At 42.5% G+C, this 17,465-nt stretch overlaps 1 protein-coding gene across 6 annotated transcripts in view; it reads right to left on the bottom strand.

Moving 5' to 3' along the window:
* Positions 1-17,465, bottom strand: part of xirp2b (xin actin binding repeat containing 2b) — a 68,019-nt gene that overhangs the window by 13,313 nt on the left and 37,241 nt on the right. For 5 of the 6 annotated variants that reach the window (XM_064327444.1, XM_064327446.1, XM_064327445.1 and 2 more), the window contains 4 exons: positions 17,003-17,135; positions 3,819-3,988; positions 2,084-2,215; positions 811-903 (listed from right to left, as the gene is read on the bottom strand). In XM_064327444.1, the coding sequence (XP_064183514.1) occupies positions 811-903; positions 2,084-2,215; positions 3,819-3,988; positions 17,003-17,135 (528 nt within the window). Of the gene's footprint in view, positions 1-810; positions 904-2,083; positions 2,216-3,818; positions 3,989-9,450; positions 9,632-17,002; positions 17,136-17,465 lie in introns of those variants that run through there. The other variant, XM_064327449.1, reaches the window with a different exon arrangement.

The following is a 17,465-nucleotide window of genomic DNA, read 5'->3' as shown; positions in this document are numbered from 1 at the left end:
TTAGTATTGCACTAACCGAATTGGATGGACTGCCTTTATTTTTCATTCATTAGTGAGATTAAAATCAAAATCACCTTTAAACCACCCCACATCCAAAGTTCAATTTACTAAGTTAAATCTTCCTCGAGACTGGTCCTTCTCTTGCACTAAAAGTCCGTAGTAGCCTTAGCTCATCCACCCACTAGTAAATTGTGGTCCGATTCAATGTCCTGCAAATGTTTTAGCAATGAAGATACATAGGAAGCACAATACTTTCCAATTATTACAGTGGAAGAAACAAACCTGTCAATGTAAGCTAAGAGGATGTGCTACTGGTGTAAATGTGTTATTGATCACTTCTTATTATCTCATAACTATACTTAATCAAATTGGCCCTCTGAAGACCAAGGAAGAAATCATTAAATGGTATCTTACGAAGTTGCATTAATCTTAACTGCTGAGGTACATGGTCACAGACCCCCCACACAATGGATCATATTTTTGCACATATTCCACCATGAACACAACATAAAGATGGAAGAAGTACCAACTTGTCAAAATCTTAGCTTTTGTGACCGCTGATTTGATTTTGTGCCTTCAGTGCTTTCCTCTCAGCCTCGTGTTGCGGCCACACTAACTCACAAATATTGTCAGGGCAGGTCAGGGGCCTAGTGATTGTAATGTCTTGAGGTAACATCTACCAAATAGCAACCATGACAACAGTATCATAAAGTGAAGGACACCAATATCTGACCAGTTATCTACATTATGTTGTGCTCATAGTATGACATTCCGGGGAATGTGAAAGTGTGAAGCGCTGTTCTATGGTACCTTTTCTTCCTGAATGAAGGCCGCCTGGTGAGTTGATGGGACCACCTCTCTAATTTTGCTCCTTACGGTCACCTCTGACGAGCTAGACACTTCCTGTTGCAAAAAGGACGCCATCAATCAATCACAGTCTCTCACACACACGCACACATGCTCACGCAGCTACATGCATGTAGGCACTCACGCAGATGTACATGTGCACATATCCACACGTGTCAATGCCTACATACTTGCATGCACACAGACTCACAAATCACACAAACACACACGCACACACACAGAGACACACAAATCAAACAAACTCACACACACACATAAACACGCTCCCACATGCACACACACTCACAAATCAAACAAACAGACACACACGCATGCACACACACTCACAAATCAAAGAAAAACACACACACACGCAAATCAAACAAACACACGTACACACACGCAAATCAAACAAACTCACACACACACACACACACACAGGAATTTCTCTTTTTCACTGGTGGCCTGCTGCTATTAGTGGCTGGAGAGGGACTAATTAATGTTAAAATGGAAGCAGATAAAGAATGCATCGGGGGAACAATAACAAGTAGCAGCTTCACAATTAGAAGCCTTTCGTATGCAAAATGACATTAATCTGACAGAGGAGCGACAATTCTGAGATATCTCACCATACACGTTTACTAGGAATAGGAAGGAGAAAGCTCATTAACTTCATAGACTTTTTGTGGCATTTTAGAACGTGCGCCATTTACTTCTGTCTAGGAAACTGTGCACAATTAGAAGAAGGCAGGAATCTCCAGTACCAGACTGTATAAAATAACCCAGGGGCAGTAGTGCTGAGTATGTCAGACCCACTGAGGGCTGTATCTTTTCCCTGTGACATGTAAAAATATTGCTGACATGCTGTACAACACAAAACCATTTGCTGCTATCACCAGAACGTAAAACATATAACTCCAATCCCACCCACACTTTAATGAACCAGGTACTATGAATATATTGTACTACACATCTCTTCAGCCCCAGGAACCATTCAATATTCACACACATCTGTGCCTGCTGACTGCATTAGCCATGTTTTAAATTCTGCAGGGGGAAGTAAAAAATGCAGGAGTTCACCGGAGCGACGTGGCTCAAAAGGACAACCAGATGGCACACAGGAGACCGGGGCCAGACTGTCTTTGTGTTCTCCCCGTGTAAGCACGCCCCCCTGACGGCCTCTTCTTTACCCAGCGTCCTCTGCGCTCGGCGCACGGCAATAATTTTCCTTAATTACCTGCACCGATCTGTGCTGGATGTGGACCTGGGTGACGGTGCTGTGAGAGGACGCAATTTCCTGGCTCTCAAATTGTTTCTTCACGCCGGCGAGCCCTCCGGGTAAGGAGCAGACCTCGGCCTCCTCCACAACCTGACGGAGCGGTTAAAAACATCATTAGCTCCCTTCGCTTTGAATGCCCGCAAAACAGAGTGATGGCTTTAATGGGCCTCTTTTGTGCGTTGACCTTTGGCAGCAGCCTATCGAGCTGTGTGGCAGGGGGAACCAAAACAAGGGAAAGGACCCGAAAGGGTGTCGCGCGCGATTATAAATAATGGTGTACCGGAGTGAAGTGCATGCGACGTTTCCTTTTCCCAGAGACACAGCGACGTTTTTAGGCTGCTGTTCTGGGCGAGCAGGCGCGGCAGCCTAAGCGCGTATCGCGATAGGCGGGCTGTCCGCCCTCAGAGTCGCGCTGACAGGTACAGGGATTAATGCGTAAATAATGGTTTCCAGGGAAATCCTGCAGGGGGCACAAATAAGCCGTCATGTAGCGCTTGTGCCGGAGTGAACTATTTTCATCCTGCGCCCGGCGAGCGTGAGTCATGTTTCCTTCTGCGGACGTGGAATCTCAGCGCACGGTGGCTAACTGCTTTCGCGTTCTATTGATTCCGCATGACAAAGTCATCGAAAACAGTCGCAGGTCCATAATTCACGATGAAAGATTATGATTGAGCTGCGGCCAAGTGTTACTTCTAATGCTCGCGCGTGAGCATTACTCGGTTCTGTGCAGAATCGGTGCGGTTAAAAGCGAGCTTTGACCAAAAAATCTGCGATAAGCATTCATCACAGATAGGTACGCTTATCTCCAAAGTGTTACTTTTTCGGGCCGGGGGAGCAAAACCAAAAGAAAGGTGGCAAGGGGGCACCACTGTTTGTGCTCGAGAAATTCTGGGTGTTATACGTCTCCCAAAAGAAAGAGACGAGTAAAAATATTTGCCGCGGCGGTAATTGAAAATCAGGAATAGGAGAATAGGAAAAGCTCCCCTCATCTTCCTTTCAATGCATTTTAAGCAGATGCGCTACCCCTTACTTTTTGTAACATGTTTTTCTGTAAATGTTTGATAGGGAGCGGTCGAGGACCTGAAAACAAGAGAATGCTGAATAGCGGAGGAAGCCTGATGGGTTCTTTCACGTGGGCTCAGTCTCGGGCGTGAGGCGCAAACAATGTTTTTGCACACACGGTGCCTGCTGAAGAAAGGCAAGAAGCGCGACGTGATTGAACTGACCTCCGTGTGGAGTTCATGTGCAATTCAGCAGCGTTGTCAAAAGTCTGCAGCAGTGTGAAACAATATCTTCTTGGCATTCTGAACTGTGATGTGCCACACACACACACGCGCGCGTGTGTGTACGTTTGTGTGTGTGTGTGCATGCATGTGCAACTGTGCATGTATTTTTTGTGTCTAGTATGTCACTGTCTGTCCTTCAGTCTATGTGCACATGTGTGTTTGTGTATTCATGTTAGAAAGTATACCTACAGTACATGCATGTGCTTGTGTGTGCATATGGGTCTTTGAAATTGCATGTATACAGTTGTGTGCTGCATATATACATTTTTGTGTTGATATGTGCTTGTGTATGCGTGAGCCTGCTGGTTTCATCACTCCATTACCGTGGCCATGTGTACGTGTAAGCACGCATGCAGGTAACTGTGCAGGTAACCGTGTACAGTGCACCAGGGCAGATGCGCTCTCACCATTCCGGAAGAGGAGCCCGCCTCCTTCTTTGAGACAGCCGCCTGATACATGGCCAGCCTTTCCTTCAGTGGGATGGGCTCTGGCTCCGTTCCCTCAGCGGGAGCTCTGCTCCACTGCCTCTCTGCTTCCTCAGGAAGTCCTGTCCTGGCTCCACCCGCGCCGCCTGCAGCTACAAATACAGCAATACTCTAATGACTCACCGCTTCCATCATAACGCCAGGGGGGAGAGAGATCGGGGAACCGGGGTCGGCTCAGTCCCATTTCAAATCAGTCAGTCCAGGAAATGAGTTGAGAAGTCCTCATAGAACATTACAGGCATTTCTATAATTAACAAATTGAATTTAGATGAATTTACCTAATTGCCCGAATTGCAATTAGGATTGACCCCAGTCCAGCAAGGAATGTGTTACAGAATGACACATCACATTCTTTATTCATCAAGCTAGGACAGTGGGCATTGCTGAAGCCTCTTGTCTGCATATGACATGATTGATTTTCTGGTATTGAATCGTCACAACTGGGACTCCAAATAGCTGTCACAAAAACTGTGAACTTTTCATTTCCAATAACACTTTCCTTGGAATTCTCTGTAGCATAATATGAATTGGTTTGTTTTATCTTATTACCACATTTCAACACAAATTTAATAAATATATGTGAAACCCATGTGAAGTAACACAAATAAAACAAAATATTTTTCATAATTCTGGAAAACAAATCCCAATTCTGTAAAGTTCAATCTGAAAATCTATGAATGGAAAAAGAAACTGCTGCTGTATTCTGTACTTATGTCGACAATGGAGGTAGGGGTCATTTTTATATATAGCTAAATGCCTTACAAGGCATTTATATTCTTAGAATCAGAGGATAGCAACCAGGATTAACTTTATATCATGGGCTCCCAACCAGCACCTTTAAGAGGTTAGCTGTGCACATTTATACTGCCAGCTGAAGAGTTATCTGCCATTTTTTAAACATGCCAACATGCTTTATGTCCAAGTGTGACACTAGCAACAGTGCCCGTAAATCTCTCCTGTCATCCAAAGGACTCCATACTCAACATTGTTGAGTATGAGGTCATTCTAGACCATTTACATTCTGTACATAGCCACCTAAGGTAGTATTTATAGAGGATGTTGTCACGGAGTCCAAAAGGCACGCTCATGAATCAGGAATGACCACGTTGGCATTGCACCTCATTAAAATATCTGAAGGTCATACTGGTGGACGGCCAATCAAATAAGAGAGTACGAAGATTTATACTTTTCTCGGCACTAAAAACATCCCCTGAAATATAAGTCCCAGTAACAATGACATCCCAAATTGCCAATAGACCTACAGAGAAATGTAAGTCAATATAGTGAGTGAGCACTGTTTTTTGAGACCTCATTGTGCACACAGCCAGGCTATCAAACATGAAAAAAATATAGATAAAATATATAGATAGATATATATACCTGTCTGCTCTTATGATCCACATTCAGAGAGACATCATTGGGGGAAATGATCAGTACTGGGCTGTGCATCAGTTTACAAGTAATACTTCTGTTTTTGGAACAGTCCCCCCAATTTTTAAGCAACCTGAAGATACTGCAGCTATAATAGATATCAACCTGAAGATACCATAGTGTTTCTGGAGAAAAATACATGGTGGTAATACACAATATGAATTGTGTAACAGCACATTGACTTCATAAGCAGGCACTATAAATGATATGTGTTGTGTCACCAGTTTCACTATTCTGTGCACAATTCATACACTTGCAAAGGTAAGCTATGTGAATGCACCCTCAAGCTATGTGAGGGTAACCTTTAATATTTATAGTTTTTCTTCTCTTAAGTAATACGATCATACAGTAAATACAATACAGCCACTAAATTTGTGTATGCAGGTTCTGCCATTTCCTTTAAATCACCAGCCAGTTTAGGCCATGGAAACAAGGCATGGAAACTTTAGTCAATTAATGACTTTGATTATGTGCTGTTATGTAACGCCTGGCTTCTGGGTGGCTCATTCGGTTAAGGCTCTATACTGTAGTGCAAGGATGAGCCGCACAGTCTCAGATAAAATCCAGACCTTGGCAGTGCCAACTGTGGCCGGTAGCTCCATAGGGCAACGCACAACTGGCGACCGCGCTACTGAGGGCACAGAGGGACTTCATCTGACTCATTCAGTGCAAGAGTGGGTGAAGCAGAGGAGAACTGCCACACTGTCCCAAATAGGCAGTGAGGTTCGCGCACAAAACACGATTGCAAATAGTCGAACGTTCCAAATAAGGCCGGAAATTGTACACATTAGCTTCCCATTAGGCACCAATATTAAATGAAATGTAAGTGCTGAAACACACCCTCCAGGGCCTGAGGTTGCAATCCCTGTCTTACGCCCTTTCTGCGTAATTGGCATGCTACATGAGCCATCATCAGCGTAAGCCAAGTGAAAAATATGGTGTTTGCAGAGGGCAAATTGATGCCTCTCGTCAGAAGCAAATGATGCCCTTGCTACTTGAACAAAAAAATGCACAATCCTGTGAGCGGAAAAAAAAGAGGTATCAAGGTCTAGTGATTTTGTTCATAATTACCTTTGATAACATATAATTTACAATGCTAAATGACAGTTAACATAATGAAATGGATCGATGTGCATTCTTAACAGCCAGAGAGTGAAAAAGTAAACCTGGCACGACTCTACATGGAGATAAATACATTACGGAGAGTTTCGGCTTGTCTCAATGTAAGCGAAGCCGTACCAATTAAATTGATTTTATCGCAATGTAAACACAGTTTACGCTGAAACCTCTACGGTTACTAATCTGATGAAGCAGAGGCAGCGGAGAATTATGGACGGAGTAATGAGGTGTCAGATCTGAGGAGGAAAGGAGACCTGTGCCTCGCAATGCTCTCCTGACCTTACAGCGTCCCTCAGCCTTACTACTGTCATTCCTGTCACATCCGCGGCACAGAAAAAAAGAGGAGAGAGACCCGAAGGCTCTTGGACTACGCTTATGTCACGGCATGCAAACGCTAGGCTCCTGTCAGACACCATGTGATTTTATGACACGATGTTCCCCTTAAACACCAATTTTAGATTCTGAGCTATGATGGGTATGCTGGTGTAAATCTATCTCCTCTGTCAGGAGATGATGTGTTCCCAGCACGGCAGCATCCCAAAATAAGCAGGGTTTTACCCCTCCAGCCTTTAAAAAGCAGGTGACATGTTCTGCACCTGAGGTAAAAATGAATTTAGGAACACCGCGAACGAGAAAACGAGAGACAGGTTGTTGTTGTTGTTGTTTTATATACACGATCCGCGTGCATTTCTGGGTAGGTAAGGTGACTCAGAGACAAGTTTTTTCATGCCAAAAAATGTGGAAAAGGTTGGCTGCTGTATGATCAGCTTTAACAGCCAAGAGGTTTTTATAACAGGACAGTGAATGTGCCAAGTCCTCTTGAGAAAAAAACCAACTTCACTTTAATCCATTGCCTGTGGAACCTTTCCTCTCATGGAGAGGGTAAGGGGAGAAAAGAATGTCAGGAACAACAATTTCCTCTAGGTTCAAGAATGAAAATCTATTTCCAGAAGGTTCTTAGGCAAAAATCAACCTGGTTGGTTGTGGAAAAAGAAGTTTGATGAAAAAAATTCTTCCTTCTGCTTACTTTTTAGCGTTATAATTGTATGAAATTGTGTGTATGTGTATATAACATTCTTCTGTGTTCACACTGAGAAAATGTAAGCATACAACAGACTGGCATTTCATTGGTTAACTTTAATATCATTTCAGGTCAATTTAGAGGGATGCACTATATAGACTATTCAGCCAAGGATTTGTAATAATTTCTGAACAGGAGTTCAGGGCTTTCTGTCTTTCAGAGTGTAAAATATGGTTAAACTGACAATTCTGCTAGCTTTCAGAAGACTCTTATAACTGACGGGTTTAAAGACAGTGATGACAGAAACAACATAAACAGTCTTCTCTGGTATTCAGAATGCAGCATTACATTACATTACAGTACTGGCGTTTACCAGATACTCTTATCTAGAGCAACTTATGCAACTTTAGCATTTTTACCCCCTTTAACGTAGTATACATCTAGACAGCTGGATATATACTAAAGAAATTCAGGTTAAGTGCCTTGCTCAAGGGTGCAACAGCAGTGTCCTACCTGGGAATCGAATCTGCAACCTTTTGGTTACAAGCCCAGGTCACTACCTATGGCACTACACAACAGTCATAGTGACCAAAGCTCTGCTCTATGAGATAAGCTATGGAACATGATAGAAACAGCTTATGGGAAACAATATATTTGGAACAGTGATTCAGACCAGAGGTAAAGTGCACACCAGTGTAGGTGAAATGGGCCCAGTCAGACAATTGCCCAGTCAGACAAGGAAGCCCAGTCAGACCACCCATTCATCAATGGAATTAACAAGTAATTTAAGATTTGTAATAAGTAATATGAATATTATTATGCGATGCCAAGAAAGACAGATGAGCTAGCAGAGGTGGAAAAGAGTAAGATGTTAATATGACAATATGGTCCGAAGCCTGTGCTGCCAGTTCCTGTCTCTCTACTGTCCACCAGCTGAGCAGTCAGACTGCCACGTTCTGTATAGCCAGTGAAGGCACACACTCGACCAGTCACCCAATCGACCAGACGAGGGGCCGCTCTCTCACAATTAGATGGGATCACCCCGCAGACTGAAATCTGCCTGCCCCGGGGCATGCTACAGGCAGTTATGCCCTGCCCCATAGGGCTGGCACCCACAGCCAGCACAGTGGGGTGTGCCAATACACTGAGAACCTGTGCTTTATCAGGATGAACCACAAGGCAGCCCACGCAATCATCTTTCAATCTTGCTATTGAATATCATCCTGGTGTGATTGGCTTAATAATTTCCACCTCAACTGATGTGCAGTGTGCCTTCTAGCATTTGAGATCCACTATATAAAAAAAATGGCTACATGAATGTAATTATGAAATGATTTGTCTGGTTTCATTTCTTAATGATTCAGTCACATTTTAATGCTAATTATTAAATGATACAGAAAACATGTAGTGCAGTGACAAAAAGACAATGTTACATTGTTGCTTTTACATATATGGGCATACAGACACCAGAAACCTTATTATCGTAACTGCTGATATTTATGCAAGTAAAATTATTTATAATTCCCTTAAATATAGATTCTGTCTGACTTGAATTGGTTCACATAAATAAGAGCTTCATTATGTAAGCTAATTAGCATGTGTTGGATGATAGATTGCCCAAGTATTTATAAAGCACTGCAAATAAATCACACACACACACACACACACACACACATAGAGACACCCACACACACACGTTTGTCATTGCCTTTCAGCTGTTTAAAAAAGCTCTAAAATAAATTCTACCATTAAAATAAAAAACAATTAAAAACAGTCCTTAGAAAAAAGGAGGCACCATTAATGTGGCACTGATAATGCCTGAGATCATCAGTGAAATTTCCTAATTATTTTTACATTTGCCGCCTGAAGAAAAATCAATTTTATCGAAGTTCTGTCTCAATGAAATGCCATGGCGATTATTAGCGGCGCAACCAAGGCAGCTGGCCTGTCTCATGCTTTCATTTGCCAAGCTGTGGTACTTACCAAATTACTGTGACTCTACCACAGGGTTGTTCTGGAGCTAGAATCCCACAAGACCGTCTTAAAATCCCTAGCCTGCAGGGTTCCTTTTCTGCCCGCAGAAGACTAATAGCCCTTAGCGTTGGAGACCAGCTCCAGCAACGCGCACGTTACTTCACCTCTGTCTCTCTAGCAGACAGGGGCAGCTGATTTTATTTTAAACCCCCTTGTAAAATGACGGGCCCTGGGGTCTTTTTTTAGAAGGTGAGGTGTATGTGTGCCTCACATCAGACCCCAGAACTTGCAGAGACTTCCTGTTAGTCACTGGACCCCCCACCCCCACCCCACCCGCCTCCATATTGAAATCTTTTCATTTATGAAATCAGAGAGCCACACTCTCTACATGGACAAGATTAGGGACCCTCAGAACCTCAAGCTTTAGGGTCATTTTGCAATGACACACTTTTACAGTTGTATGCTTTTATGACAAGCCATATTTATTCTGAAATTATGCAAAGAATATAAAAGCCTAGCTGGGTTTATGACTGGAGTAGAGACACAAAATGACAGCCATGGCATTAACATTACAATTATTGGCATTTAGCAAACATTAAATTTCCAGAGCAAATGGTAAAAGAAGAGTTTTTGCCTACAATCCATTTATAGAGTGCTTAAGGGTACAACAGCGGTGTCATACCCAGGAATAAAATGTGCAACCTGTTGATGACAAGATCAGGTCCTGAACCATTATACTACAAGTTTGCCCATAAATGGCAAGTTCAGGTCCTTAACCATTATACTACAAGTTTGCCCATAGAAAGCCCTTTATGTGGTGGAGTTTTTGTATGGGTCACTGACCTGACGGTGTGGGCTGAGGGGTGTACTAGACAGAGAGGAATCACCTGAGGCCTGAGGACCGCATGTCCCACCAGCCCAGATTCTGGAGAATGACGGCGCCAGACGCAATACTGTAGCACTATCGTCTGAACCTGCAGTAATGTGTGGAGTCCAGACGCTATGCAACCAGAGACCACGCATCACAGCAGCACTGTCTACTGTGTGTAATCCGCACTCCCTCTTGCACTCATGTCAGTGCGTATTGCGTGTGTGAGGGTGTGTGTGTGTCGAGGCAGGAAGGTCAAGGCAGGAAGATACTACACTCACAGACATATTAAACTAATATTGAGAGAGTCAGAGACTATACACATATAATAAACCAAGGTAAGAGAGGGAGAGACTATGTTCACAGATATATTAAAGTAAAACTGAGAGAGTGAGTCTACACACATAGCAAACCAAGGCAAAAGAAGGATAAACTACATTCACAGATATATTAAACTAATACTGAATGAGTGAGAGACTATACACATATAATAAACCAAGGTAAGAGAAGGAGAGACTGCAATCACAGATATATTAAACTAATATTGAGAATGAAGTTCACAGAACTCACATATATAATAAACCAAGATAAGAGAGGGAGAGAGTAAACTCACAGATATATTTAAACCAAGGGAAGATGCGGGGGGAGGTTGCCTTCCCAACAGCCATAAATGGTTCATTAGACGGCATGCTGTGACGCCATTTGTGATCCCCATTATGACTGTTCACATAATAATAATGTATTGGCAATATACTACTGGATGGGCAGGTAGATTCAAAAATTACTGTTCATTTTTCAAAGATGACGTACATGGATTCTTACAGTATATACAGTACTCATTGACGTTACATATGCATACAATATTAACCTCTTTAAGTCCAGTCTTTCCATCAGTGAGGAATGTCGCTTTACTGCACTGTCATCAATCCACTGATGATTTATGAAGTCATAACTTTCATATAGTACCTCATAAAAGCTTGGACACTCAATACCTTTTAAGCTATAAGTGGTCATTTAGTGGACATGAAAACCGTGTAAAACGTATTCACCAGAGGTGAATTGGCCTAAAATGTGGAATATATTATTACACCATTAGCCATTTTCGTTACATTATTCTTTCGTTCTGCTTTGAGATTGCCTCCTGTAATCCACCGCAGAGAGGAGATTTATCCAGAGCAAAGTGGAGAGGACGGGCCACTTCAGAAAGTGCCAGCTGTAATCCGGCAGAGCTGGCTGTCGCTTTTCACAAGCAAGGAGAGGAGACGTGACTTCAGCCCCGCTCTTAAATCCCTTACATGCTACTGAACGCATGGCACGAGCAGCCGGCAAAGAGGCAGGCCGAATACGCGGGAGAAATAACGAGCCGGAGACGCGGGGTGACGGCTGCCGGGTTAGCCGCAGGGTACCGCGCCGTTCCGCATGTGGGTCACCCTGACTTAGAGAGTGCATTTCAGGAGGAATAAGGGGGGACGGGCCTGGGGTCAGGGAGGATCAGGGTGACACTTACACCAGTTACTAAGTTTACACGCAAGACCGCCGTACACTTTTGTAACTGCGACACCCAGTGACTGCAATAATATCAGTGAACAAGCTGACAGACTCTTCTGGAAAGTACAGGGATAGGGGGCATTGCATAAAACATGTGGATTGCTAAGCACAATTCATTTATTTGTGGCAGGCACCAAGATTATATTTGTAGATATTCTCTTCATGTACCGAGGCAAAATGTTCAGAAGCAATTCAGTTTAATTTGCTACCAGGTTCAAGTTCCCTTGGGGAGAGCCCAAAATAAGATTTCTCCATTTTTCAGTTTACAAGGAACGAGGCACAAATGCTTGGTTCATATACCACATTTTATTGCATGCACAGTAAAATGTTCAGTGTTAACAGAGGACATATGTTCCTAATTGGACTCTAACAGAGTACATGCAGTGTATGTACTCTGTTAGACTTTAATTAATACTGGACCTATACAAAAAAAAGGCAATGTACACATTGTTGAATCAGGATCATGATAAAATTATTGGCTGTTATCTTGTGACTGATAAAAACTGAATTTTAGATTGATATCTAAAATGTTCCATTGGTGTATAAAATGAAAGCTGTGAAATGAAACTACCACAGTTTAACAGTGTTCTTTGAACATCCTTGGCGTGCACATGAACTGATGCCATTGCTCAGACCCTGTGAACTGAACCGCAATGAGCAGATAAAAGATTTGTTATCAGGCATGAGAGGAGCTGCGATTACTTTCGAGAAGCAGTCAAATTCAGTGTCGAGCTTCCAACAGGTCAGATCACGCTAAGCTTTGCATACCAGTCATCTCGTGATCATCTGTCTGTACAAGGTAATGACCTTTACACTGCAATGCTAGCAGATGCAGCCGCAACAGTAACAGTGCTCCTCTATAACAGAGTTGGTGTCAGTGAAAGCCAAGGAAGCAATATGAGGCTGAGAAATAAGAAAAAAAAAACAATCAGGCCAAACTTTAATCTTACCAAAATCAACCGTTTTGAACATCATTAAGCAGAATCCCCAAAACCTGCCCGGGAAAAAAACCTATCTGGCAGATCAGAAACAGTCTACAGGAGGCAGGCATGGATGTATCAGTGACTACTGTCCACAAAGACTCCGCAAACAGGACTACAGAGGCTACACTGCAAGATGAAAACCGCTAGTTTTCTGCAAAAAAAGGATGACTAGGTTATAGTTTCCAAAAGAGCCTGCAAAGAGCTCTCGAAAAAGGTCTTGTGGACAGATCAGACCCAGATTGACTCATACCTGGATGAAAGCAAGAACTGAAGTGCGGTGGTCAAAAGGGGGCTTCCCAGGATCTAAAGAACCTGGTGATGCCCATGGGATCACAGACTTCAGGCAGTCATTGATTGTAAAGGATAGGCGACAAAGTACTAAACATGACTATTTTCATTTACATAATATGAATATGTCCCGAACATTACGGTGCCCTGAAATTGTGGGGGCTATGTATAAAATGTACTGTAATGTCTACATGGTGAAATGTATAAAGTGTATACATATGCCCTTAAATAAAAGCTGAGAATGTGAACTTCATTCACATGTGAATTGTTTGATTACGAATCTAAAATCCAAATTGAGAAAAAATATATTTTTTGTCTCAAACATTATGGAACTCACTATATGTATTTTCTGTATACGGACACACACACTCACACACTCACACGCACACAGTTTCCAGTTAAAGAATTCGTGCCAGTAAAAACGAGTAACCTTAGTAACCAGTCATAATGTGTGACTGTCCTTGTGTGCATCCATCACCCCTCTCAGTTCCCAGCCTGGTTGTCTGAGCCAAAATAAACTGAGCCGAAGATCAGGACTTGTCCTCTTATCGACAACTGATACTCTGTGTTACCAGGAAGGGGACTTGTTCTCTGCTTGTCAGTGGAGGCCTGTCAGTAGTAGAGATCTACCCAATGACAGGGGCCTAAATCGCAAGAATCCTCAGCTCCCATGAGAGGCCGGGGTTAAGTGCATCCTTCAAGTACCCTGAGGGTGACATCACAAGCTATTCTCTATCTGTCCCAGTGTTCATTTGCGAGCAAGAGAACAGAGTGAAGCGATTCAAGGAGAAACGGCATCACTCATCACACATCAGGAAGGCACACTGCTGTGTTATAATTCCTCTAAAGATATATGCACCGCACAGCAATATCCAATTACTGAAGCAAGTTTAAATCTGCTTATCTCATGACTAATGAAATGCTCTTGGATTTTGCAACAGAAATATGACACGCCTTCACATAAAATAATACGTGATTGTATTATCATGTAAACAACTGATAAGAGCTCAAGACAAAATACAACCTTCACCACTAGTGTTGGAAAAGCAAAAGACGCCTGTTTATCTGAGCTTATCTTCCTGTAAACAGAAACCTTGAAGTGCTTGCTAAGAGAACTAGAGCGATTCCTCACCTTCCCACTCCCTCAGACAAAAAACCTTGATGAGGACATTTACAGTAATCCCTGCCAGGAACACTTTCACTTCGTGTCACTTTTTGTTGAGCATGGCAAACAGTTCTCACGTAAGTTATGAGATTTTAATACACAGCCCCTTCATCTTCTCGTATACCGTAGCCCCTTGTTCATTAATACCCCTGACAGTATATGTGGTGGGTGCCTGACAGTCACATATTTCAGCTGTAATATCTGAATGTTATTTTGGTGCACGGGCGTTCCTGAAGGCCCGGCCTCGCTGTCTGGAACAAAGACCGATTATCTGTGCGCCGGACACCTGTGCGGCAGTGATAATGCTGCTGGACTTAAAACGTGAATTATTGGACAGAAAGCTTAACGGGTACCTCCAAGCCTGGCTTTGACGATAACACCAGCTGGTGGTCTAGAGCTGACGCTGGGATTGGAATTCGGAAGATCTACCACCAAAATTCCTGCCCTTGAGCAGTGGAGTTCCGGAAAAGTCTCTGGGATTGGCTCCCCTCCAGCATTCAGATAGACCCGCTATGAAGCTAGCAGCACTGTGTACACGTATGGAAATGAGGGGAATCAGAGACAGGGAAGTAAATCACAATGCCTCCTTTGTTCTGCGCACGGTAGGTTTCAAAATTGGGTTTTGGTCTCCTGGGTAACATTCATCAAATGGTCTCTTTGTGGGGTTGGATTAGATCCATTTGCTATGGCACAGGAAAGAACCCTGGTCAAAGACTGCTGCCACGCCTATGGAGCTGGATCAGTTATCACACTATATTAATGCAAATGACTGGTTGACACAAGGCACATGCTGTTTAAAATAATTCTGAAAACCCAAAAGTCCAAGACCGGGGTTGCTTTCCCTTATCAGTTTAGATTATAACACAAAAAGCCCTATCTTCACCGTTAAAGGCAGAGAATAAATCAGTGTCAAGACATAACAGGAAACACATGGCAAACTTATTAAAATTAATCTGAAAAATAAGCTGCCATTTGTTAAACTTTAATGCATCACTAACCCCACAGATGTGAGTTACAAAAAGCCAACACTGGACTTGCAAGGCCACTCTAATTTCACGTATAGCTCCGATTACAAAACTTCCATTTGATAAATATCTCTGCAGTTCTGCTATCCTTTTCTTTAATGATAACACAATGCTCTTACTCAAAGACACATTACTAACACTTACTGAATCCATCGACTGGAATAAAATATGGACGCCAGAATGGGTTTTACCTCAACCCTAAATTACCAATTATGTCTGCCACTACAATTCTGTACAGCATTATTTAGCTTCGGGCAGATATTTCATACCCAAAGAGATATGGGGGACTTCCGTATTAACCGTCAGATTATTTAAATATTTAATCAGGTTTTATTTAAGAGCCCCTTGCACCATAACATATAACTTTTCAGAATCTAAAACCGTTTGGAAGGTTTGTGTGTTTACAGTACGTGTACGTGTACGAGGCCAGAAAGAACATTACGTTGCACATCTCCATATTTATTGATTTATAAATGTATTTGGCACTTCCAACTGCAGTAGTTTACAAAAGCACACTCGGTTCCTTAATAGTGAGAGGGATTAGGGATGGTTCACGTCTGTCCGCACCGCGTGCCAGAGTCAGCTGTGTACACACTCTGCCGCAGCCAGGCCGGTATGTGACAGCAGTCATCCTGCTTCTGTCTTACACTGCCCACATGACCCTTTCTCCCGCGTCCAAAAGGTCAGAGAGATGAAAACATACATCAATTCAATTCAAGATATATTTACACACTGCAAACACTGGAGTTATTAACGGAGTTTGGCTCACCTTTCCCAAAAAAATATGTGCAAATGTCCTGGCATTTGCACATATTTTTTTGGGAAAGGTGAGCCAAACTCCAGTAATATCAGTTATTTTGAAATAGTTTGAAGTAATTTGAAAATGTTTCAAAATAATTTTGAAAATGTTTCAAAAAATGATTTTAAGAATTCAATTGCTGCCATGTATGTAGTGTGTTACTTTAACCTGGTTAAATATTAGTTTAATACTTAGTAGTTTCTGATGGGATAAAATATCAATGCTGTAAATATGAAAATGTGATATGATATTGTCTGTATGCCTAGAGTAGGGTGCACACTGGAATTTTGTTGTCATTCGCCTTTAGTCACAAACGTGCTGCATTCAAATTAAGCTGTATTGCTGGCATAATTTAATGGGAAGAATAAATTAAAGCTCATTTAAATTACCTGGGGGCTAAATACAAATGAAAACAAGTCACAAAAAAGATTTGCTTTCAAATTTGCAACAACAAAATATAGCATTTGTGCATCCTCACATTTTGATATTTCAATTGCTTTTAATTAAGTTTTGAGCAGTTTTTTTCCAGCAGTTTTGGTATCATAATTAGGTATCATATTCCCTAAAACTGACATTTTTGCTGTATTTACAGTATACATTGGACAGGTAGAATGGTCTGTGAGTGCATGAGACTTTTACTTTAGTTAACACTTAACATGTATAAATACACATATTGAGAATTCCAGATTGTCACACTTTAATACAGCTTTCTGACAAAAGTTAAAAACGATTATCGATTCAATGGTACTGTCAGCATTGATTTTTAAATGCTTGGCACACCCAGCCACACACCCAGCCACCCAAGGTTTTCAACCAGACTAAGTATTCATATTCCTCTAATGTATTTATAATTGTGTTTAATAAAGAGATGGTTAGCTTCCTTACTCTGGTCTTGTTTGGAGGACATGTTCTTGCCAGGTGTCTGCTGTTCCTCCAGATCCATGGACACACCGTTGTGCTGGCCTCCCTGTGCTCTCGGATGCTTTGGGGAGAGCGCTCCTCTCTCACGTGCAACTTCCTGGTGCAGACAGAAGGGGGAGGGTAACAGTTACCACAAGAAGCACCTGTGAGGCACGTGAGACAGGTGAACCAGGGAGGCCCGCTGTTCCCCTGCTCCTGTCCCCTGGTGCGTATGGGGACATTTCATAACTGACAGATACCACCAACACAGAAATGGGTGTTCATCAGTGATGGCTGTCTGTCAGTGGAACAGCACAAATGGTTTGAGCTCGCCGAGCGAACACAGACGTCCTTGAATGGACTATGCAGAATGCACTTGCCGAGGAAAATGGCACTCACAGCTTTTGAACCGGATTCAAAGGACATGTCGACAACTTTCATTCTTCTT

Source organism: Anguilla rostrata, chromosome 3 (assembly GCF_018555375.3).
Source record: "Anguilla rostrata isolate EN2019 chromosome 3, ASM1855537v3, whole genome shotgun sequence".
Classification (NCBI taxonomy): domain Eukaryota; kingdom Metazoa; phylum Chordata; class Actinopteri; order Anguilliformes; family Anguillidae; genus Anguilla; species Anguilla rostrata.
This window is presented reverse-complemented; position numbering and strand designations above follow the sequence as displayed.